Genomic DNA, 25,465 nt, shown 5'->3' on the forward strand with positions numbered 1-25,465 from the left:
CTGAAGTAAAACATTTCATCCATGTGAGTGATGGACATGCAGAACAGCAAAAATTACAATAAAGATAGCTTTTTACTGTTTTTATTGTTGTTGGAGGCTCTAATACAATATGAATCATAAGCTTTACAAAATTAAAACAAAATACAACAAAAGATTCCCCCCCAAAACAGAAACTGTCAAAAGCTTCTGTCAAGACTCAAAAAGACAAACTGTGAACCCCAACATAGACAAGGGTGAAAGAGAGAAAGAGACAGAGGGAGGGACAGAGGGATGCAAATCGTCATGTTATACACAGTGTAGGGGGGGGGGGGGGGGGGGGGGGGGGTGTTAATGACATGGGTATACACAGTGAATTTAACAGTCCATCCCCATGTTTTAGCAGTCTACATCTCCATCTAGCCATCCCAAGATCCCATGCTCCCACAGACTCAACGCATGAGGATAGAGTGGGACAAAGAGCAAACCGTTGACCAATCCTGACAATACATAATATCGTGAGACGCCCTCTCCCATTCCGTTCCCTCCAATACATCGCTCAGGAAATTGACAGCTATATTGACAGCTATATGTCCATACAGATATATAAGGTGGTGGCATAGACACTTTGATATAATGGGTGCAAGTAAGAAAATGTTGGTAAAAATGTAATGTTTGAATGCCCAGCCTGCTCCATCTACAGAACAGTCCGTCAGCCCCGTCCCTTAACCAGAGGATAGGAGAGCTGATGTCACTCATTCAAAACTGACTCAGCTGTGAGAGCGCTATAGGGATGAAAACATTGCCGTCACACTGTAAGATGATCATTAACCGTCATAATACTATCATAATATTCATAACACAAGTCAGAGAGAGCGAGAAGGTGAATGGCTCCATAGAGAATGAGATGCCTCAAAACAATGCGTGCAAGTAAAAAAAATGGGAAAAAAAGCTAAGCATTTTTCTCCTTTTTTTGTTTTTCCATGAATGAACAAGGACGCAGCACTGACACAGGCATACAGGGATGGAAGGAGAGATACAAACAGAAACAGAAAAAATATGGCGGGAGAGGTGGAGGGTGTGAGAGGAACAGACAGAGAAAGACAGAACAAATAACAATAGCATCTCTAGCTTTGCTGTTTGCGTTTAAGTGCCAACATCAGGTCGTTCTTCAGAGCCTCCTGCTTCGATTTGTCAGCCAGGGTCTGAACACTCCTATTAGGGGAGAGAGGGAGGAGTGAGTGGGGCAGATTAAATATACAATAGATTACAAAATCAACCCAACACCTACCCCCTAAGCACTTCTGTAGAATGTTTATTTTTCATCTAAGCAATATGATAAATGTTCCACTCAGTCTTACAGATGCTAAGGTGAGGCAAGTACCATAAAACTATCCAATAGTTTCAGATATACAGGAGTGTCAAGGGGAATAGAGGTAAATTTGAAACTCAGGAATAGATGTAGTAGCAGTGAGTTTGTCAGAAAGCAAATAAGGTACCTAGGTACATGCAGGTTTCATGAAGTTGAATTTAAGATTATCATTGGTATTTTTACCACCTTTTTTTGATCGTCTCATCGCTGCAACTCCCCAAAAGGCTCGGGAAGCGAAGGTCGAGTCATGCATCCGCCGAAACATGACCCACCAAACCGCGCTTCTTAACACCCACCCGCACCAGTGTCGGAGGAAATGCATTTCACCTGACAACCGAGGTCAGCCAGCAGACCTTTTTAAAGCCACTTGGAAAGCAATTTAATACCAATTTAAGATCTGCGTGCACCACACACCTGCTAATGTTCCTCTCCAGAAATGAGCCCATTTTGGCAAAAAGGAATATTTTTGCCAAAGGCAATAGCCTACATGGATCATAATCATGTAGGGATGTAGTACCATAGTGGCTATGCTACCGATGGCTGAAACATGGTGTTGCACATCTGCATTTGTTTAGGCTACCCCAGTGGGCTAATCGTTAGATAGATCACAAACTAAGTGTTCAGAATTCTGGCTTCAATACCAGCTTAGAACAATGATACTCAATACCACTTTGAAAAAAGTGCCTTAAAGTCAAATATACAGCACTGTTATTGTATAAAACAGAGTCAACACTCCATTGCGCTAGGTCACCAGGTATACAGGCTTAGTGTTGTTTATCAAATTGTATAGGCTACCTTGCTCTCTCTTCTCTCTCACTGGCACATGACGCACACACAGAGGAGCACGTGGTTAGATCTCTAACATCTTGAAAGTGCACCTGGAGTATTATTTTATGTTCCATTTCTTTCTTCGTAGTGGCAACAATTAAGCAGTGACACAATATAAAACTGAAACACTGTAGTCATGTCCACCGCAGTTTGGAAGAACTTTGAAAACGGAATTTAATATATTTTAAAGACTTAAGGCCTTTAAATCAGATACATTAATTCAAGACAAAGACTTCAAGGACCTGTGGACACCCTGAAGAAAGCCTAATAAACACAGATGGAAAAACAGCAAATTCATTTTGAAACACAATAAGCAGTGAGGATTTCACACTGTCTTTCACTGTTAAGAGGAGGTGCAATCAATGTTAAATGTTTAGACAGGTCAGTTAATCTAGGGCTCTTCCTCATGCAACTCCATGTTGGAACAGCTGCAACAAAACACTCCTTGAGAAAACGTCAGGGGGTTGCAACTGTCTGAGAAACCACTCATTCACCACAAACAAAACCACACACCATGCCACTACATTACTTGCCCAATCTCGCTTTCTCTCTCACGCGCAGGCACACACACTCCAATGCCACAGACACACACGTGTTGTCCCATGCCAGACGATACCTCTGGCCCTAGTCAATGAAGATCTGGCGCTGGGTGAGGACCTGAGACAGCTCCTTCTGGAGCTGCCGGTACTTTTGGTTATCAGGCAAAGAGTCAATAGATCTAAAGCACAGTGGAGAGGGGGCAGGAGGTAAAGGAGGAGAGGGACAGGCAGACAAATGAAGGACAAGTGAATATAGAGTAGAGATGGAAGGACAGCAGGAGGAGGAGGAGAGGAGATATAATGGGATGAAAGAGAGAACAGGAAGAAAATGAGATTGAATAGGGGAAATTGAAATAAATAAACAGGGCTGGAATTATAGAACTGAAAAACATGGGAAGCAGATAACACAAAAAGAGGGAAAATCCCAGTTAACAGATACAGCCATGGGTAAAAAGGAGTACGGAGGAACTCCCGAGTGGCGCAGCGGTCTAAGGCACAGCCGGCCATGACCGGGAGACCCATAAGGCGGCACACAGTTGGTTCAGCATCGTCCGGGTTAGGGGAGGGTTTGACCGGACAGTATTTACTTGTCACATCGCGCTCTAGCTACTCCTTATGGCTGGCCAGGCGCCTGAAAGCTAACTTCAGTCGCCAGCTGGACGGTGTATCCCCCGACACATTGGTGCGGCTGGCTCCTGGGTTAAGCGAACAGTGTGTCGAGAAGCAGTGCGGCTTGACAGGGTTGTGTTTCGGGAGGACGCATGGCTCTCGATATTCGCCTCTCCGGAGTCCATAGGGGAGTTGCAGCAATGGGACAAGACTAACTACCAATTGGATATCATGAAATTGTGGAGAAAATGGGGTAAAAGTACAGGGAAAAAAAAGAATATGGGTGAAAGAGGCCAAACAAAATGCAGTAGATGAGTATCAAAACCAGGGATGGGCAACTGATGCGGCCCGCGGCACCTCTTTTGAAGGCCCTCAGATCAAATGTTTTATTATCGCTGTCAAGTGGGGGCCAACTCCTCGATGAGTTCAGATTGTGGTTCGCACCCCCTTCGAAGTTGCCCAAACGTGATCAAAACTGGTGTATCATGGGTAAATTATGAGACTGACTGATCTACAAATAATATTGATTAGCTATTAAGGATACAAGGTGATTTGTAGATCAGTCAATCTCAACTCGCCTTTAAAAGGTAGCTGCAATGTCGAATGCGCACACTGACTTTCTACCAATGTGACGTGTGTGTGCCCCTGCATACCTCAAGCCATTGACGATGTCCTTGGTCTTCCCAAAGTAGATCTCATTGAGAGTGGAGCGAATCTTATTCTCCATATCCTGAGGTTACAAAGTCATTCACATACAAACATTAATCTTGTGATATCAATATACTGCAACTAAACACAGTATTACTGTATACATTTAAGTATTACTTGGTTCACTCTATAATTATTTCAGCTAAGGAATCCATGTCAACCACCATGTGCGTAACTCTATATGTCAGTGAGTGAGAGTGTATAAGGGCATGCACGCATAAGGTGTAGTTCTGCCCACCTCCACCAGGCGGCCAATGTTGGCAATGTGTGGGGAGGACTCTCCAACTGTCTCGTCTTTCTCCATCTGGAAGTAAAAGATAGGGATGAGGGTATTGTAAAGTCCAGTACAGTAGTAGTGGAGATAAGAATGTTGCAACAAGTAAACCAAGAGACATAGATCACGAAAGCATGTTGTATGTAGACTGAAAAAAGAAAAAAAACAATTTCAAATATTTTACTGAGTTATAGTTCATAAGGAAATCAGTCAATTGAAATAAAATTCAATAGGCCCTAATCTACAGATTTCACATGACTGGGAATACAGACCTGCACCTGTTGGTCGCAGATCGCTAAATTATTATTTTTTCAAAAAGTAGGGCCGTGGATCAAAAACCAGTCAGTATCTGGTGTGACCACCATTTGCCTAATGCAGCGCGACACATCTCCTTCGCAGAGTTGATCAGGCTGTTGATTGTGGACTGTGGAATGTTGTCCCACTCCCCTTCAATAACTGTGTGAAGTTTCTGGATATTGGTGGGAACTGGAACACACTGTCGTACACTTTGATCCAAAGCATCCCAAACCTGTTCAATGGGTTACATGTCTGGTGAGTATGCAGGCCATGGAAGAAGAAACATTTTCAGCTTCCAGGAATTGTGGGGCCTTGCATTATGCTGAAACATGAGGTGATGGCGGCATATGAATGGAACAACAATGAGCCTCAGAATCTTGCGACGGTATCTGTACGTTCAAATTGCCATTGAAAAAATGCAATTGTGTTCGTTGTCCGTAGCTTATGCCTGCCCATACCATAAACCCACCACCATGGAGCACTCTATTCACAATGTTGACATCAGCAAACCACTCTCCCACACCACACCATATGTCCTCTGCCCGGTACAGTTGACACTGGGATTCATCCGTGAAGAGCACACTTCTCTAGAATGCCAGTGGCTATCGAAGGTAAGCATCTGCCCATTGAAGTCAGTTACGAAACCAAACTGCAGTCAGGTCAAGACCCTGGTGAGAAAAACGAGCATGCAGATGAGCTTCCCTGAGATGTTTTCTGACAGTTTGTGCAGAAATTTCTCGTGTGTGCAAACCCAGTTTCCTCAGCTGTCCTGGTGGCCGCGAAGAAGCCGGATGTGGAGGTCCTGAGCTGCCGTGGTTACACGTGCGGTTGTGAGGCCAGGTGGACTTGACAAAGGAGAAATGCTCACTAATGCACAATATTTGAGAGAAATAATATTTTTATGCATATGGAACATTTCTGGGATCTTTGATTTCAACCCATGAAACATGGGACCAACACTTTACATGTTGTGTTTATATTTTTGTTCAGTGTAAGTACCTGTCTTGTCAGACTGCCACCCAGGTTCATGGTTCCGGACCCGGTCTTGGTCGTCTGAAGCCACAGCATGACAGTGGAGGTGAGTTTGTAGTGAGCGGTCCGTCCGCTGGACTTCTCCTGCACCTCCACCACATGGATGGAGTCCCAGCAGCCTTTGATCTTCTTGGAGCCGTCTCCGGCCTTCTTGATGAGGATGACCCCGGCGAAGCCATGATCCAAGTCCCACAGGTATACAGAGGAAACACCGCCCTCAAAATACCTAACAAACACAGAGGGCATGGATAATAAGACTGTCATTGGTGGTTTTATCAGGTTCTCTCTTTGCGTCATAGACGTGGTATATCATCTGCCATACAAAAGGTTGGAATGCTGTTTTGGCCAATCAACATTGCGGATCCCAACTTCTCGTTTTATAATGTGTTAATGATATTACTATGGTAGAATGATAAGCAAACGTCTCTGTACTGGTTTGCTGGTAACACTAGTGGCCTACTGGTATTAACGGGTCTCTGTACTGGTTTGCTGGTAACACTAGTGGCCTACTGGTATTAACGGGTCTCTGTACTGGTTTGCTGGTAACACTAGTGGCCTGCCTACTGGTATTAACGGGTCTCTGTACTGGTTTGCTGGTAACACTAGTGGCCTGCCTACTGGTATTAACGGGTCTCTGTACTGGTTTGCTGGTAACACTAGTGGCCTACTGGTATTAACGGGTCTCTGTACTGGTTTGCTGGATACAGTAGTGGACTACTGTTACTCACAGGTCTCTGTACTGGTCGAAAGCGTTGTTGGCCTCAACCTCTAGTTTGCGCAGGCGGGCAGATGGCATGGCACCATCGTCGATGGGAGGCTCATACTTATTACTCCATGGGGATCTGAGAAACAAGAACACAAGAATGAGTAAGAGTAAATCCAAATCAAGGGTTGTCACTCTGTATCATGTGTGTGCGTGGTCATATTTCCATGTTTGACAACCAAATCATTCTAAGTAATTGTTATATACCAGGCATGGTTCCTGATGACATTGTGGGAAAGAAAGGACGGCGGTAAAAGAGGAGCTGCAGGCTGTCAGGTCTTACCTGTAGGAGTCACCATCTCTGTTGTAGTCACAGAGCAGGTAGTCTTTGCCCACCACTTTGTCCCGGGCGATCTTCAGAGGCTGGTCCACAGAGGAGAGCAGGTCCTCACATAGACTGGGCACCTGGACACACACACACACACACAGAGAGAGAGATAGCTTTCATGACATGTAACAACACACTTTCGATAGTATTCTACATGCTCACACAAACACACTTTCAACAAGAAACTTACACGCAAAGCTTCTCGCAAACTTACATACAAACATTCAAATGATCTCCAAAACATTTACTAAAATAAGTCTCTCACTTTCAACTATATTTCCAAAAAGCAATTTAAGCATACTGTACAATTTCATACACAAAACAGTTTATTTAAAACAGGTACCATAGTAACTTACGAACAACCGATTTCATATACAGCTAATATGATTTGAAACCTATCAATTTGTACTTGTGCATCAACCCACTAAAAGCCCATTTAAGATAAATAGAGCAATGACTCACATAGTTCGAGTCTTGAATTTAGTCTGACTACTGATTACAAGGGTGTGTGTCTAGGGTGGTGGTGCTGGGGGTAGCAGGAAGCACATTTACTAAAAGAACGTTGTCTTTGGCAATTCAATCCACCTTTAACAGTTGCCAACTATGCTGGGCTAGACAGTAGGGGTAGAGAGAGGGCATAATGTGCGTGAGAAACAGATGAGGCGGGGAGACAAGAGAATACCGGCATATGATATCCTTGAATCAATATGAGGGGGAAATAAGGTTAAGCTGTTTTTTTCCTCATTCCGCCTCCTTGCTAAGTGGGAAATGACAGAGGGAGGGAGAGGGAAAGAATTTTAAGGGATATCAATGGGTCTCAGGGGATAAAGGGGTACAAATAACTTCTCAGAGTGACATGGACCCCCCCCTCCCTCCTACCCACTCCTTAATCAGAACACACAGACACAATGCCTTCTCTGTTCCCTGGACACAGCCCCACACACCTGGCAACCACCAGACACACAGAGGGGGAACAGGGACAGACAGAAGGGGGAGACGGTGGTCAAAAGTAGAATCACAGAGGAAATAGAGTGGGTTGGGGGGGACAGAAGAGTGGAGAGGGGGAAAGGGTAGTGCTAGAGGAGGACATGGGAAGTGAGCTCATTGGATTCCCAACCATCAGGAGTGAGTGTAAGGAGAGGGCGGGGGCTAAATGGGCCCATGTAGAGTGATTGACAGCTTTTCTAATGACCGCTAACAACTAGCTACATAGGAGCGGGCTGAGGCGGTAGAGGAGAGTGCTGGTGCCCAGGGGAGAGAGGTGTCAAAGGGGAGAAGGAAGGAAGAGGAGCAGACTGGGGTCTGAAGGGAAGAATGGATATGACCATAAAAAAAAGTGGAGAACGATCACTGGAGAAAGTGTGGTTTGATTTATGTCCAATTCAGGTTAATCTCTCAGATCTGGTTGCACTATGGGAGATTTCAAGCACAGTCCCGGCTGTGTATAGGACTGTGATTGGTTGTCGTCTACCGGCAACTCACCAAGTCGATGAGGTCACTGAGGTTCTTCTCGATCTGCTGGGGAGGCAGACGCCTCATCAGGTCCAGAGCACAATCCAGCTGCTGGTCATTCTGAAATACACAATGAGTCAGCTTTTGATACACATTCCTACATACAAAATGCATAGGCCTAGTTCTGCAAAAGAAAGTCTAAAAGCAAGTTGTACTTTACATTTTTTGTCCATTTCACAAGAGAAAATGTGTGTTTCACTGTTCATTTTACATTGATTGGAAGCTAATTTGAACCTTGCCAAGTTCACCCCAGTTTAGGCGGGTCTTGGAACATAACAGGCTAGCTGTTTTAACAGTTTCATTCCTCTTCTGAGATTAAATTGACTTTTAAAAATGCTAAAATGCATCACCATCACTGTCTGAATTGAATCAACTACGGTAAAATAGATTGAATTGAACACAGAGCAAACAAAGCTTGATGCATGTTACCTTCTTACGGTGATAGGACAGGGGCGAGCCAAGCCAAGCCAGGCAGTGACTAGGCTATGTAGGGAACATTCAAACCCTGGCAAACATAGCCATACACTCACTTACGTGGTAAACCGTATGTATTGAGGAGTATTTGGAAATCGTTTTTCTAAACATTTTAATATTTGTAGCTACTTTTTAAGGAAATACCTGCAGTCAACTTGTGCAATATGTTAGAATATAAAGCAGATTGCGTTCTTCATTTCACCTGTCACATTATGAAGCTTACCATACTTCCACAGAACAGTTTAGCCAGTCACATGTTTGTAAATAGCACAACTGGAGAAAGCAGGAGCAGGTGAGTTTAGCTGTGTATTGACAAGGGTCTGGAAGCCACAAGTAGGCTAAATGTGCTTAGAATTGAAACGCCAGGTCTTTTTTGCAAAAACTATGCATATGGCCGGCACGGTCGCTTCAAAACAGCATCTAGGATGTAATCTAGTGTATATACAAATCATTGGGCTGGACTCATTGGTGGGTTACAACAAGTTCACGCCCCAGGACGGTATGACAATATGAAAATCCGGATACCGTTCAACTCTACACATCCTGAGATTACAAAAGTCATAGAGCTAGCTGCTTATGGTTTCAGTCACGAGACTTTATCAAAGCAAAACTAAGTGGCATGAGACAAAGTTCTGGATTTGCCCCCAAATAGCCTAGTTGTTCATGTGACAAGCCCATCTAGTAGCCAACACTAGGTCTGGTCCTAACTGCAGTTGGTCTGGACCAATGATGTATATAAACCCTGTCTGTTGATGCTATGTTTTGGCCATGGAGAGGCTTTGAAGCTACCGGTCGGCCATATTAGCACTCCTCAGAAAAGCAATCCTCCATAGGAATGAATGGAATTCTACAGTATTTCATGTTTAGCTCACATAATATAATAAAAGTATGCATTAAGGTGTTAAATATAATAAACATGCACAAAAACAAAATGTAGACATTAGTAAATGCATTTCTATTACTTCCTATTTTTTTTTAAATGACTATGGTGGGGGAGTGGCAAGACGGCTTCAAAATAGCATCCAGTATGTAATCTAGTGTATATATAAATCATCGGCCTGGACTCATTGGTGGGTCACAACAAGTTCACGCCCCTTGGCAGATTCCTTTAGGGAGAGTCTAAAACCACAACTGGGCCTTGGATAAAAACATTGGTTGTGTTTACTTGTAGGGGCAAAATAAAACACTAAAAACCTTTTGACTGGGTCAAAGATTTGTTTTTAAATTGATAGGCCTAACCATGGTAGTTGGAAGACAGATTGACTGGTTACCATATAAGGCAAGGCTTTTAATCATCCTGTTATTGATACAGGCCCGTCATTTTATGGTATCTGGAAAGGTCAACATTTTTTGAATGCTTGAGCGCTCATAAATGAAGACAAGTTTCCAGCAACTGAAAATGTTACTAACCCTTAACAAAAATATGAACAATTCACTCCACTGCCTTTTCTACCAGAAAACTCTGCAAGTACAAACCTTTGCGAGGAAAGAAAAGAGTGCTCATTTTCAAAATGACTCATTCGTGGAGAATGAGTAGCCATTAACTCAATAATCTGCTCCTACAAGCGAGGATTTTTCACTGTGATGTGAAATTGTCTAATTTGTCTCAGTTGATTGTCGATAACTAAATGGCTGGTTTAGTGATTCTGTCCTAGTCTTTTCGAACTGGCCAGAGATGTGCCCTGGGAGACCAATATTGAGGAAGTCATAAGGCAGTTCTTCCTTGATCTAACTAGAGGTCGACCAATTAATTGGAATGGCCGATTAATTAGGGTCGATTTCAAGTTGTCATAACAATCGGAAATCGGTATTTTTGGGCGCCGATTATTTTTTAAGACCTTTATTTAACTAGGCACGTCAGTTAAGAACACATTCTTATTTTCAATGACGGCCTAGGAACGGTGGGTTAACTGCCTTGTCAGCTCGGGGGATCCAATCTTGCAACCTTACAGTTAACTAGTCCAACGCAATAACGACCTGCCTCTCTCTCGTTGCACTCCACAAGGAGACTGCATGTTACGCGAATGCAGTAAGCTGCTAGCTAGCATTAAACTTATCTTATAAAAAACAATCTTAATCACTAGTTAACTACACATGGTTGATGATATTACTAGATGTTATCTAGCGTGTCCTGCGTTGCATATAATCTGACTGAGCATACAAGCATACAAGTATCTAAGTATCTGACTGAGCGGTGGTAGGCAGAAGCAGGCGCGTAAACATGAATTCAAACAGCACTTTCGTGCGTTTTGCCAGCAGCTCTTCATTGTGCGTCTTCATTGTGCCGTTTATGACTTCAAGCCTATCAACTCCCGAGATGAGGCTGGTGTAACCGAAGTGAAATGGCTAGCTAGTTAGCGCACGCTAATAGCGTTTAAAACGTCACTCGCTCTGAGCCTTCTAGTAGTTGTTCCCCTTGCTCTGCATGGGTAACGCTGCTTCGATGGTGGCTGTTGTCGTTGTGTTGCTGGTTCGAGCCCAGGGAGGAGCGAGGAGAGGAACAGAAGCTATACTGTTACACTGGCAATACTAAAGTGCCTATAAGAACATCTAATAGTCAAAGGTTGATGAAATACAAATGGTATAGAGAGAAATAGTCCTATAATTCCTATAATAACTACAACCTAAAACTTCTTACCTGGGAATATTGAAGATTCATGTTAAAAGGAACCACCAACTTTCATATGTTCTCATGTTCTGAGCAAGGAACTGAAACATTAGCTTTCTTTCATAGCACATATTGCACTTTTACTTTCTTCTCCAACACTTTGTTTTTGTATTATTTAAACCAAATTTAACATGTTTCATTATTTACTTTAAATTGATTTTATTGATGTATTATATTAAGTTAAAATAAATGTTCATTCAGTATTGTTGTAATTTTCATTATTACAACAAAAAAACAAGAAACAAACAAACAAAAAAAAAAAAATCGGCCGATTAATCGGTATCGGCTTTTTTGGTCCTCCAATAATCGGTATTGGCGTTGAAAAATCATAATCGGTCAACCTCTAACACCTCAGGGCTCAGACTTGTCTTTTATAATACAAGCCTGCTCGACTTTGTCAGACAAGCCCATATAAATGAATGTGATTGAACTGAACTTCAGAAAGGATGAATATGGATTGAGTCATGGCATCAGTCGGTCTCTCCACAAGCTCCCTGTCTGTTCACTTACTGAGGAGATCTAGCAGGGGCCCAGAGGGGATTGTGGGTAATAGGGAGAAGCTGAGCTAGCAGACAAGGCCAAATAGCAGAGCCTTCCCGGATGGTGTTCTTCTCTCACTGAACTATGCGGTGAGCAGCAGAACATTAGTGTGGAGGGCAGGCCAGCCACAACATGAAACCACTGAGAAATGTACAGGACGGAGATTTGGCAAGGAGATAAGGAGCTGCAGGCCAGAGAGGGTCCATAAAAATGTTGCGCTTCACCAATACATTTGTGAAAACAAAGATAATCTTTGTATTACGGAAATTAATCAAAGTGCTTTGACTGATGAAGGATTATTATTTTTAATGACATTATGTTCTGAGCCCCCAGGCATCAAGTGAGCTAAACTTTCTATATAATAGCACTGATTGACCGATGACAACTTTTGCTTTAAATTTAAACTTTTCAACAACCCCAGGCAGTGTAATCTGAGAATTTTGTGTAAGTGAAGCTCGCTGCTGTGCAACAAGAGTAACATTTTAGATACTTGTTTTGTCTGTGAGGTGATCTATTGCCTCACACTGAATGTAATTCCACTGCTCTATCACTAGTTATTAGGGAACTCACAATACTTTGGTGCCAATACAATATGTATTGCAATTCTCACGATTCAATATGCATGCTACTCAATATTGTGATTTCGATGTTCCAAACATATTGCTCACTATATGTCTGCTGCAGAGGGACAAGAGACATGAGAAAACCAGTTTTGATCAGTCATGGAAATAAAAGTGCGGTAAACAAATTGGCTCCCTATTTAAAAAGAATATGGAGAACAAGCTGAGGGAAAAATACTGTTTTGGTGCAGGTACAGCCAACTAGAGCAAAAATAATATCCCAATATGTAACTGTATCAACCCCCCCATCACGACTAGCTACATACATTCAGTCCGAGCCTGATGTCAAAGTGAGGGGCGTTGTACAAAACACCCACCAGAATGGTTTGAATGTGTTCACATTTGATAAGCTGTCAGGAAGGAGAGAAAATCTTGACTCATTGTGGAGACAATATGTTAGTGGGCATGGCGTTTGGTCGCAGTGTTGTGGACGGGTAACCAGGCAAGATGATCTCTGTGCTGTATTGAAGTTATACTGTAAAATACTTTCATTTCAGTCAAAACAAATGTGATCATCTACCTGGAAAGTCAACAGTCCATGAATATTCCTTGATTCCCACCTAATAAAATACAACGGTCAATGACATGGGATTGTTGTGCATGTATGAACTCAACCGAGGAATGCAGGTATCTGAAGCAAGTCAAGTCACACTCATCAAATCTGCACTAATGCAGTTCCGACTATAGCCATATTATAATGAAAGTCAAGAAATCTAGTAAGTACTGAAAAATACTATCTAGCGCAGGAAACACATTCTTGAAAGATGTAAAGATTAGGCAATATCTCAGTTTGTCTGTAGAGACCACCAATCTAAAGTCTTCTACTGTCATTCTCATAAACAAAACACACCAACTGACAGATTCCAATATACAATACAGATACATTTGATAAAATACCAACTCAATGTCTTTGAATCAATACCAAGTCATCAGATTAAACCAAGGTAGATACTACAAGCCAGATAAGAGCAGCTGGCTATAGGAGAATCACACACCCAAAATCATTCTTTCCCTAAACAAACTTCAGTCTGCTTTCTCCTGAACACAGCCAAGGTTTTCAGATCATGTACTGCATGCCCTCTCTCACACTTTTGGTTTCTATCTAGGCTGATGAAATAGTCTTGTTCAGCCGACACCTGCGCTCCCTGACACTGTGTTTACCAACGGCCCGGTCTTGTGTAAACACTGGACCAATTGCCACAGGGTTCCAGAGGCGGCGGTGAGGCTGGACCAACAGGATGGATGAGGTGAAGTCAAGGGGTGGCTGGGGAGACAAGCCATCTGCTCTCCACTATAGGAATATTTTATCAGACATTCATTCCAAATGTGAGACATTCATAAAAGGGGGACTATTGACTCCAGTGGAGTTGGAGAACAGTGTGAATGTTGCTAGTTGACAGGGCAGCCACACATCACTTCAAATGTTTAAATCCATTAGGTATTTTAAAATATTTTGCTATATTGGAAAATAGACATACAAGTGACAACGGTGGTTGAATTTCCTTCTTCAGGTGCACCACAATAAGCTTAAAATTCAAGGATGTTTGATGTGTGAATATTCTTTCCTATTAGTATTTAAAGGTTAGTTACATTATTGCGCAAAACGGTGGGTAAGTGGTGTAAAACGTGTTATACAAAGTTACACTGACAGTGGTGTCAACAAAAGTCACTTAACACGTAAATCACATTGTTGAGGCCAAGTAAAAGTTATGAATTGTGGTTTACGTGTCACCTCCAATCCATGCGAGAGAATGGGCGGAGCAGGCCGATTTTAGCGACAGGCAACCCGGCGCTTGTACTATTTTAACCATGGGGTGTGTGTCTGGAAGAGGAGGGGGTGGCGAGAGCGAGACCCTAGTCTCTAATCCCTGAACTAGTTTCTCAATCCAAAACATCCTGCAACTTCAACAAATTGGCTAATTAACAATGAAATTCGGACTAGCAATCATAGGTCGTTTAGTTAACTGTGAGTAGCGTATATACATGTCTATGCCATTTTCGAAACGCAACACAGCACTTCCTATAAAAGGACAGCTAGCTACTGTAGCTGGCTAATATCCCTTAGTAGCCCCACCAAAATCTACCCATCCCCATTCCTCCAGCTCGTCTCCGCGGCCTTACCATGTCTGCGGCGCTCAGTGACGATCTCGGAGGGCAAATATGTTTTCGCCGATGGCTTTACACGTTCGTTGTATTGTGCTTGCACGACTTGTTCGTCTATGCTATTGTTGTTTTTACCCCCACCAGATAGATGTTGTTTCGCCTCCCTCACTGAACCCAGCCTTGTCAGCGAATTCACTTCCTCAACCGGGGTACAGGAAGGAAGGGGGACGGAGAAAACAAGCGGCGATTGCATATCCGGGTCACGCTACTCGGTCTCTGAAGCAGCCAATCGGAGAGGAGTAAGTAAGGTATTGCCAAGTATGGAAAGAGGAGAGGAGTGGTGAGTGGTAAAAAGTAGCCTATATACAGAACGAACAGAGAGGGCGATAGAGGGAAGGAATGATAACGGGGCTGCTACACTGAACAATTTTACTCATACTTGTCATATTAATCTGATCTACAAGATTAATATTTTATTATTTGTAAGAAGGGTACAAGATCCTGATGTAGTCTGTATGTGACCACACCAGGACTAAGTGGTCTAACGAATAAACCTAGGTCTGACTCAACCTTGTAATACTGGTCAACCAATCCAGCAAAAGATCTGTGACACATTACATAGCAGAAATATAACACAGCTAGGCTATTGCAATTGTTGGTATCAACATCATTTAAACTACCATGCATGTATGTGCCAATTGTGAATTATAATATAGGAAATGGGCTTAGTGTTTGTCTGAGATTGATGATAATAAATAGGTGATTTTACAGTAGTTCAGTCTTTTCGCTCAGACATTGACCCAATATCAATTGTTGTAATGCCTCTGAACTCCTCATAGTTTGGTCATAATAAAACTTCCCTCAACAAAGTACTCTTAGATATACTGTAGTCTACCAGGCTCTCCAACCCTGTTCCTGGAGATTTAACATCCTGTAGGTTTTCGCGCCTGATTCTAATAATTAGTTGGTTGATAAACTGAATCAGGTTAGTTAGAACTGAGGTTGGAGCAAAAACCAACAGGGGGATAGCTCTCCAGGAACAGAGTTGGAGAGGCCTGCATAGTGCATCTCTCTAACCCACTGGCACCTCTTCTGCCCATGATTGATAAGGGATTTTTTTTTTGCGGTAGGCCTACATATGGGACTGATATCTGCTGCAAATAGATGCTTTTTGTTCAACATTTGCACTGATCCACATTTTTGTGTCCACTGATTAAGCAAAGGTTGCAGGTAAAGATTCTGCTTGTTTGCTTTACTGATTTCATTGCAAGCATACACAACTAACAACTTATGCAATGGAGTGATACATGACCATTGACCGCTGGATATCCTAATGATCATGGTTTGAGACTTAGCTAATACAAAAAAACTGTGTAATAATGGCCATTTGGATGATTTAATTTCTGAATGCTTCATCCAAGCTGATGCAAATCAGTATGTGAAAGCAGTGATTTACATTGTGGATGTGTGACAATGTCATACATTGCATTTCATATTTATTTCAGTGGCACAACCTACTTCACTACAGTTTCTAACATTGCAATGTTGTCGAAATGTTGCAGAAATTAAATAGTCATATAGAGCACATCTTGTCATCACATGCATCCATGTAAAATACATATCTGCAACATTGTTGACGTAGGTGATCACATGACCTCAATCTCGCGATTTATGAAGATGTGAGGAGTCAGAAGCTGAAAACATGGCAAATGAACACGGACAGAAGTGGGACCGATGCTTAGCTGATAGCGCTGTGAAGATAGGTAAATATTGATATTTCATTAATGCATTTATTTTGAAATTGATTCCAAACAGAGTACAACCGAAAAATGCGCAGTGTAAGCCGGGGACCAGGTGCATGAGCTTAGCAAGGCCACCTGTCTACGTATAGTGTGGGCCATAACTTACCCGATGAGGTCCATTGACAAATTTAAACCAAAAGCCCCATCAGAGGGCTTTTTTTTGTATGGTTTGTTGTAATTATATTTCAGGCAATTGTGTCGAAGAAACGGACCAAAACATTTGCGCGCTCATGTCCTATATGTTTGTATTATTCTGCTACCAGTCCAGGAAACACATTGTGCCCTTCACGCCGTCAGTTACGGGTTTGAGTTAACTTTTCAGTGACAGTAACTAGTCCCATAACATGCTCTAAAATGTTGCTTACATTGCATTATATAAAATCAAAGAAATACTTAAACTGGCATGACAGTCCTCTAGGGTAATATGATTAACTGCACCAATAAACTATCCCGTAATGATGCACATGAAATGCATGCTCAAAGCATAGGACTGCATTACACATTGTGACATGACATAAAGCATCAGTGACATATGTTGGGTTTAGAATTTCTGCACGTGACATTAACTTGAAACATGCATGATTAAAATGTTTTATCAACACATGTTTAAAGTGTTTCATCACCTACACGATCCAGCAACTGTAATAGTAAAGTAGCTTTATGATTAAGTAGATTAGGGAAAGACCGTATAGTGCAACTGGGCAAAACCTTCTTTGCTGACGTTTCTGTAAAGTGTTGTAACAATTTCCATTAAAAGTAAGTTAAGGAAGCATTCATTACACATCATATAAATATATTTAAATGGGCTTGATAAGGTGATCAAGAGGCAAAATAAATGCACACCAATTTAGGCGAGGTGCTGGCTAGCGGAGTAGAACACTTGAAAAATGTAAAGGAGATTCGCACACTCTAGGAACTCAGATGCAATAATTTAATAACCTAATTACCAAAGTTTTGACAAACGAGCTGTCTTCATCAGGGTATAATGACAAACACTGCAGGGTCACTTGTTTTATATAGTGTCAAAAGACACACACAGGTGTCTGTAATCATGGCTGGGTGTGGCCTGATATCATTGGTTAATTCTCAGATTTTTATTTTTTTTATTTTTTTATTTCACCTTTATTTAACCAGGTTAAATAGTTAGTTCAGAACAAGTTCTCATTTATAACTGCAACCTGGCCAAGCTAAAGCAAAGCAGTGCGACACAAACAACAACACAGAGTTACACATGGAATAAACAAGCATACAGTCAATAACACAATAGGAAAAAAGAAAGTCTATATACAGTGTGTGCAAATGGAGTGAGGAGGTAGGCAATAAATAGGCCATAGTAGCGAAGTATTTACAATTTAGCAGATTAACACTGGAGTGATAGATGAGCAGATGATGATGTGCAAGTAGAGATACTGGTGTGCAAAAGAGCAGAAAAGTTAATGAAAACAATATGGGGATGAGGTAGGTAGATTGGGTGGGCTATTTACAGATGGACTATGTACAGCTGCAGCGATCGGTTAGCTGCTCAGATAGCTGATGTTTAAAGTTAGTGAGGGAAATATAAGTCTCCAGCTTCAGCGATTTTTTGCAATTCGTTCCAGTCACTGGCAGCAGAGAACTGGAAGGAAAGGTGGCCAAATGAGGTGTTGGCTTTGGGGTTGACCAGTGAGATATACCTGCTGGAGTGCGTGCTACGGGTGGGTGTTGTTATTGTGACCAGTGAGCTGAGATAAGGCGGAGCTTTACCTAGCATAGACTTGTGGATGACCTGGAGCCAGTGGGTGTGGCGATGAATGTGTAGCGAGGGCCAGCCGGCTAGGGCATACAGATCGCAGTGGTGGGTGGTATAAGGGGCTTTGGTAACAAAACGGATGGCACTGTGATAGACTGCATCCAGTTTGCATAGTAGAGTATTGGAAGCTATTTTGTAGATGACATCGCCGAAGTCGCGGATAGGTAGGATAGTAAGTTTTACTAGGGTAAGTTTGGCGGCGTGAGTGAAGGAGGCTTTGTTATATAAAAATAACATACCAAAAACATGAATGGATAGCATATGATCATAGATACAATTTGGGTACACAGGCCTACAAACATTTTCAATAGCAAAATCACAAGAATGTCTTCAGATCAAAGTCTACGTTGAGTCCGAAGGGAGCACGGGTCTTTAAATTACAGATCCAGGCAGCTTCTCGTTTAACAATAAATTGTTGAGGTCACATCCTCTCCTAGGGAGGGTGACATGTTCGATGCCGATATAACGTAGGGACGAAATCGAGTGGTTCGCTTCCAAAAAGTGGGCCGCAACTGGGTAAGTCGAGTTTTTGCACCTAATGGTGCTAATATGCTCAGAGATTCGTACTTTTAATTCGCCCTTTGTTTTACCCACGTATTTTTTACCGCAAGGACAAGTTACAAGATAAATAACTGCCTTAGTGGAGCATGTGAATACACCTTTGATTGGGATCTGTATCCCTGTTTGGGGGTGTTTGAAGGATCTACATTTATAAGTGCCATTGCATTGGTAAATCAGAGTTTACCAATTGATCTGAGACAACATAAAGGTGATCACACAATGTCAACAATGCAGTGTGAAGGTGGTGTCTAATATCCATAATAAAGGAATATTGTCTAAACATGACACACAACATTCTGATCTGGAACCAATGATATTCCTGCACCCTTACAAATATTTGTAAGTAGTTTTGCTTAAAGAGTGATTTGAATGATCATCTTTCTTACAGAGGTATTTGATTTTGGAATGTTTGCCATAATATTTTCCTTGTTTTTAGATTTACTGTATTCCCCGAAAAGGTATGTGGGTTGACAACAGCTGGGTTTACAATAATCTACACTTACGGTGTAAAGAGGCCAAAGGTTGTGAAATCACGTTGCCCCCAGCAGGGAGCCTGTCATAGCCAGCCTATCAGGACAGACAGGAAAGCTGCTGCACAGTAAGAGGGGAACAACAGAAGAGAAGAATGATGGATGCACAGTCAGGAGAGAAAGGGGGAGGAGGAAGGAAAGGTAAAGATATCAGAGGAACAGAGGAACAGAGGGAGTCAAGCTGTGGTTGTATAGAGGTTCATAATAGTAAATCTGTTGCAGATCTGGCCTCATATTTGGCCAGCTCCACTGCTTTTCGGCAACAATCACAGGGAGAGGGAGAGGGAGGAGGAGACATGGAAAGGAAATGAGAGAGAGAGTGGGGCTAAAGAGACAGAAGTTGTCTGTAAATCTTAAAGGCCAATTGCTGTCAAAAGTGTATTTTTTTGTAAGTTTTTTTTAATATATATATTTCCACACTGTTTGACTAATACTGTGAAATTGTGAAGATAATAGTTCCCTTTTTAGTGTAAGAGCTGTTTGAAAATTTCAAACCCTGTTTTGGTTGGATAGAGTTTTTGCCAGCCTGGTGACATCACCAGGCGGTAAAGTAGTTTAATAGACCAATAAGAACGTTCCAAACTTCTCTGCCAATAACCACTCGTTTACAGTTTCCCCCTCCCCAGACAGTCCAAGCAACAATCACAGTAATGTACTTAATTGTTACCCAGAACTGATTTGATATTGTGGGTTAAAAAAACGGCTGCATTGGACCTCCTTTTTAATTTTTACATTTTTTAAAGTTCAGACTGGAAAGTGAGGGGGGGCAGGAAAAAGTGTGGGGGGGGGGGGGCAGCAGAGGTTGTAGATGAGCATGATGTGTCTGTCTATCAGCAGCAATAAACATGTCTCGGATGTTGTCCCTTTGTTTTTGTGGTCTTGTTTGACATTTGTAAGTTGTGTAATTGAGACGGAGGGAGCAGTGTCTGAGTGCTTTGGCAGCTGCGTATCGGTCATGCTGCATAGCTCTCTGAATCCAATTAAGAAGTGGAGGGGCCCAAACTGTTGTTTTTATTTATTTCTGCGCTGGCTTGCCCTTGTAGCTGGGTGGGGCGCTGCACACAGCGAGGTGAAGCTAAGCACACAAACACATTCTATCTCCTCAAATGCCCCCTCGGGTCCACACTTACACTCTATCATTGTGTCTTATTTGTGTCTTGTCTGTCCATCTCCCTGCCATGAAGATCACCTCACCTGGACCCTCTGCTTGACCTGACTGGACTCTTTCTCCCTAACTTAAACATCACAGATCTCTAGATCACACTGCTAGCCCTCTATCTCACTTATCCCTGCCTTTCATCTCTCCTCCCCCTTTGTGTCTTTCCTTTATAGCACTAGCTCCTCCTACCCCTTGACATCTCTCTCTCACTCAATTAAACATTTTTGGCTCTCATTATCTTAAGTTTACTTTCACATGCTTTTCTTCATATTCCCCCTCTGCTTCTCTCTCTAATGAACAATGTCTGGCTGACAGGTGCTGTTTACCAGCTCTGGGGTCAGCGGTCATGTTGCCCCTCACCTCACCTCACCTCATTAGAGCAGACTAACTTCCAAGCACACCAGGGAATTCCATACCTGTGTGTATGTGTGCATTACCCCAATACTTAATCATAGGGTGTGCTGCAGACTTGTTTTTTTGTTTCTATTCCTCTATGGAGAGGTTTATGCACCCCCTTTCTTTTCTTTCTTTCTCTCTCTCGCTGTCTCTCTCTAGCGACCGGCCTTGGCGTGGGGATTGTGTTCTCAGTCCTCTTCTTCAAACGTGAGTATTGCCTCAGACAGCAGAGAACAGTAATTGTAATAATAACGCTGTCCATGTGTTGATCTTTGTGGGAGTTATGGTTTGTTTCATATAAGTGAATTGTCTGTCTCATCTCTAGGGCGCACTTGGCCGGTGGCATTTGGTTCAGGTGTGGGGCTGGGCATGGGCTACTCCAACTGCCAGCAGGACTTCAAGTCACCTTACCAGCTCCATGGTCACAGGGTAAAGGTGAGCAAATCACACACGTCATGACCAAGGTCGTTGCCATTAAGGTTGAAACGCAGTATTCCATCTTTTTTTCCCTCAACAATAATTGCACATAATAAAATGACTGTTCTATTTAATCTCTTTCAGGAACAGTAGAAGACTGGGGAGAGTTGGCTGATGTAGAAGTTGTCTCGTCCTCATTATTTTGCTGCTTGTTTTTATTTTATTTTGCTGCTTGTCTCTCTGCCACCCAATGTAATTACTGTGTGAGTCTCACAGGGCAGTTGTGTATTTGTGTGTATATATAAGTAATGAATCATTTGACAGAATATTATTCCTGATTTACTTATGTCTTGTATCTGTGTGAATAAAGTTTGAATGCTAACAAAGAACATGTCTATTTTGAAATGAGTTTGGCAAGCTTTGTGTGTTAGAGAGCAGGAGGGAAAAGAAGAATGACAGTATTTTGTGTGTGAATGAGTAGGAGAGTTAAACTCCTGCTGTCCTGCTGCAGCCCTTAAGGAAAGAGGGGGAGCAGGGAAAAATGAGAGCTAAAGAAAATGAAGCCATGGATAAAATCTGGATGATGGAGAGGGAGGGTGTGGAACAAAGATATTCCTGAATGTACAGAGCGAGGTTTGATAAATGTTTAGTGAGAGGGCTGTATACTACAGGTGAAGATGGGCTCAGGTGGTAAATGCAAAGTGTGGGGGAAACTATCTGCTGTGTATTAATACCAATACGACACTGTATATTGCTACCTATCACTAAGATGAATCGTTTAAGCGGAGGAACTGTAGGACATGTTACATGTTGCGCTGGTAAGAAGGATTGCAATACTTTGTCCCAGGTACAGCTACACCATGCAGTCTGTCTTCATCTGGGAGTGTTTAGGAGCAGGACAATGGCAGAGTACCTGTGTGTGTGCTTGTATGTTGGAAGTGTTGGCAGTGATTGTGTAGGTGATGCACGGAGAAAGGGTCATGTTAGCTTGTGTGTCTTTTGTGAGCAATCCTCTGTCTGTGTGTTCATTGGCAGTACTGATTGTGTCTGGGAGTATGTTTTGGGAGTGTGTTTGTCCAGCCCCCTGGTGCAGCAGAATTTGTGGAATGTTCTGGAATGCCAGTTCTGGACTGAAGCTCAGCCCTTATTACTAACAGGTGAGTTCCGCTCCGTGCACGTCTGAACACACATTCACACTTTCACTTCAAGGCACATATTTAAACACATGTTCATACGCATATGTACTGAAACTCACATGCTCACTCATAGGCTTAAACTATACACATTTCTTACAGCACACATCCAGATATGACCAGCCCCACATATATAATCTCAAACACTTATTTGCAACATAGAATACATTTCAAAATTACATTCACATGTATCTCTCTCCATAGTAGATACAGTACAATCTTCAACAGTGGTGTGTGTGTGTGTGTGTGTGTGTGTATAGTGGGGCAAAAACGTATTTAGTCAGCCACCAATTGTGCAAGTTCTCCCACTTAAAAAGATGAGGCCTGTAATTTTCATCATAGGTACACTTCAACTATGACAGACTAAATGAGAAAAAAAATCCAGAAAATCACATTGTAGGATTTTTAATGAATTTATTTGCAAATTATGGTGGAAAATAAGTATTTGGTCAATAACAAAAGTTTATCTCAATACTTTGTTATATACCCTTTGTTGGCAATGACAGAGGTCAAACGTTTTCTGTAAGTCTTCACAAGGTTTTCACACAATGTTGCTGGTATTTTGGCCCATTCCTCCATGCAGATCTCCTCTAGAGCAGTGATGTTTTGGGGCTGTTGCTGGGCAACACGGACTTTCAACTCCCTCCAAAGATTTTCTATGGGGTTGAGATCTGGAGACTGGCTAGGCCACTCCAGGACCTTGAAATGCTTCTTACGAAGCCACTCCTTCGTTGCCCTGGCGGTGTGTTTGGGATCATTGTCATGCTGAAAGACCCAGCCACGTTTCATCTTCAATGCCCTTGCTGATGGAAGGAGGTTTTCACTCAAAATCTCACGATACGTGGGCCCATTCATTCTTTCCTTTACACGGATCAGTCGTCCTGGTCCCTTTGCAGAAAAACAGCCCCAAAACATGATGCTTCCACCCCCATGCTTCACAGTAGGTATGGTGTTCTTTGGATGCAACTCAGCATTTTTGTCCTCCAAACACGACAAGTTGAGTTTTTACCAAAAAGTTATATTTTGGTTTCATCTGACCATATGACATTCTCTCAATCTTCTTCTGGATCATCCAAATGCTCTCTAGCAAATTCAGATGGGCCTGGACATGTACTGGCTTAAGCAGGGGGACACGTCTGGCACTGCAGGATTTGAGTCCCTGGCGGTGTAGGGTGTTACTGATGGTAGGCTTTGTTACTTTGGTCCCAGTTCTCTGCAGGTCATTCACTAGGTCCCCCCCGTGTGGTTCTGGGATTTTTGCTCACCGTTCTTGTGATCATTTTGACCCCACGGGGTGAGATCTTGCGTGGAGCCCCAGATCGAGGGAGATTATCAGTGGTCTTGTATGTCTTCCATTTCCTATTAATTGCTCCCACAGTTGATTTCTTCAAACCAAGCTGCTTACCTATTGCAGATTCAGTCTTCCCAGCCTGGTGCAGGTCTACAATTTTGTTTCTGGTGTCCTTTGACAGCTCTTTGGTCTTGGCCATAGTGGAGTTTGGAGTGTGACTGTTTGAGGTTGTGGACAGGTGTCTTTTATACTGATAACTAGTTCAAACAGGTGCCATTAATACAGGTAATGAGTGGAGGACAGAGGAGCCTCTTAAAGAAGAAGTTACAGGTCTGTGAGAGCCAGAAATCTTGCTTGTTTGTAGATGACCAAATACTTATTTTCCATCATAATTTGCAAATAAATTCATTAAAAATCCTACAATACTTTTTTGCCCCACTGTATATATTTATATCACACACACATTACCTATCAACATTCAAGGGTTTTTATTTTTCTACATTGTAGAATAATAGTGAATACTTAAACTATGAAATAACACATGGATTCATGTAGTAACCCAAAAAGTATTAAACAAATGTATATTTTAGATTCTTAAAATGAGCCACCCTTTGCCTTGATGACAGCTTTGCACACTCTTGGCATTCTCTCAACCAGCTTCACCTGGAATTCAACAGTCTTGAAGGAGTTCCCACATATGCAGAGCACTTGTCTGCTTTTCCTTCACTCTGCGGTCCAACTCATCCCAAACCATCTCAATTGGATTGAGGTTGGGTGATTGTGGAGGCCATTGTCCTGTTGAAAACAAATCATAGTCCCACTAAGCGCAAACCAGATGGGATGGCGTAACGCTGCAGAATGCTGTGGTAGCCATGCTGGTTAAGTGTGCCTTGAATTTGAAATACATCACAGACAGTGTCACCAGCAAAGCACCATCACACCACCTCCTCCATGCTTCACGGTGGGAACCACACATGCATAGATAATCTGTTCACCTACTCTGCATCTCACAAAGACTTGGCGGTTGGAACCAAAATTCTAATTTGGACTCATCAGACCAAATGACAGATTTCCACCGGTCTGTCTATTGCTCGTGAGCAAGTCTCTTCTTATTATTGGTGTCCTTTTGGTAGTGGTTTCTTTGCAGCAATTCGACCACGAAGGCCTGATTCACACAGTCTCTGAACAGTTGATGTTGAGATGTGTCTGTTACTTGAACTCTGTGAAGCATTTATTTGGGCTGCAATTTCTCAGCCTGGTAACTCTAATGAACTTATCCTCTGCAGCAGAGGTAACTCTGGGACTTCCTTTCCTGTGGCGGTCCTCATGAGAGCCAGTTTCTTCATAGCGCTTGATGGTTTTTGCGACTGCACTTTGAAACTTTCTTAGTTCTTGAAATTTCCGGATTGACTGACCATGTCTTAAAGTAAAGAATGACTTGTCATTTCTCTTTGCTTATTTGAGCTGTTCTTGCCATAATATGGACTTGGTCTTTTACCAAATAGGGTTATCTTCTATATACCACCCCTACCTTGTCACAAAACAACTGATTGGCTCAAATGTATTAAGAAGGAAAGAAATTCCACAAATTAACAAGGCACACCAGTTAATTGAAATGCTTTCCAGCTGACTACCTCATGAAGCTGGTTGAGAGAATGCCAAGAGTGTGCAAAGCTGTCATCAA

The 25,465-nt window shown here is 42.3% G+C and overlaps 2 protein-coding genes across 3 annotated transcripts; one reads left to right on the top strand and one right to left on the bottom strand.

The window, feature by feature from the left end:
- Positions 1 to 65: 65 nt before the first annotated feature.
- capzb (capping actin protein of muscle Z-line subunit beta) lies at positions 66 to 14,810 on the bottom strand. Of its 2 annotated transcripts, XM_036950423.2 has the most exons (9): positions 14,662 to 14,810; positions 8,209 to 8,298; positions 6,682 to 6,803; positions 6,364 to 6,477; positions 5,603 to 5,861; positions 4,271 to 4,336; positions 3,978 to 4,054; positions 2,793 to 2,894; positions 66 to 1,191 (listed from the first exon to the last, which is right to left on the bottom strand). In XM_036950423.2, exons 1-8 carry the CDS (start codon positions 14,662 to 14,664, stop codon positions 2,801 to 2,803), a joined length of 825 nt encoding a protein of 274 aa, XP_036806318.1. In that variant the 5' UTR covers positions 14,665 to 14,810; the 3' UTR covers positions 66 to 1,191; positions 2,793 to 2,800. The 2 variants fall into 2 exon arrangements, with proteins under 2 accessions (XP_036806318.1, XP_036806319.1); XM_036950424.2 differs by lacking the exon at positions 2,793 to 2,894.
- A 1,474-nt stretch (positions 14,811 to 16,284) lies between these two features.
- LOC110494364 (MICOS complex subunit MIC10) lies at positions 16,285 to 21,683 on the top strand. The gene is made up of 4 exons (XM_021569352.3): positions 16,285 to 16,406; positions 21,040 to 21,087; positions 21,206 to 21,315; positions 21,442 to 21,683. The coding sequence occupies exons 1-4, from the start codon at positions 16,346 to 16,348 to the stop codon at positions 21,448 to 21,450; spliced, it is 228 nt and encodes a 75-aa protein (XP_021425027.1). The 5' UTR covers positions 16,285 to 16,345; the 3' UTR covers positions 21,451 to 21,683.
- Positions 21,684 to 25,465: the final 3,782 nt, after the last annotated feature.

Source organism: Oncorhynchus mykiss, chromosome 17, assembly GCF_057628025.1.
Source record: "Oncorhynchus mykiss isolate SJ-2025 chromosome 17, ASM5762802v1, whole genome shotgun sequence".
In the NCBI taxonomy this organism is placed as follows: domain Eukaryota; kingdom Metazoa; phylum Chordata; class Actinopteri; order Salmoniformes; family Salmonidae; genus Oncorhynchus; species Oncorhynchus mykiss.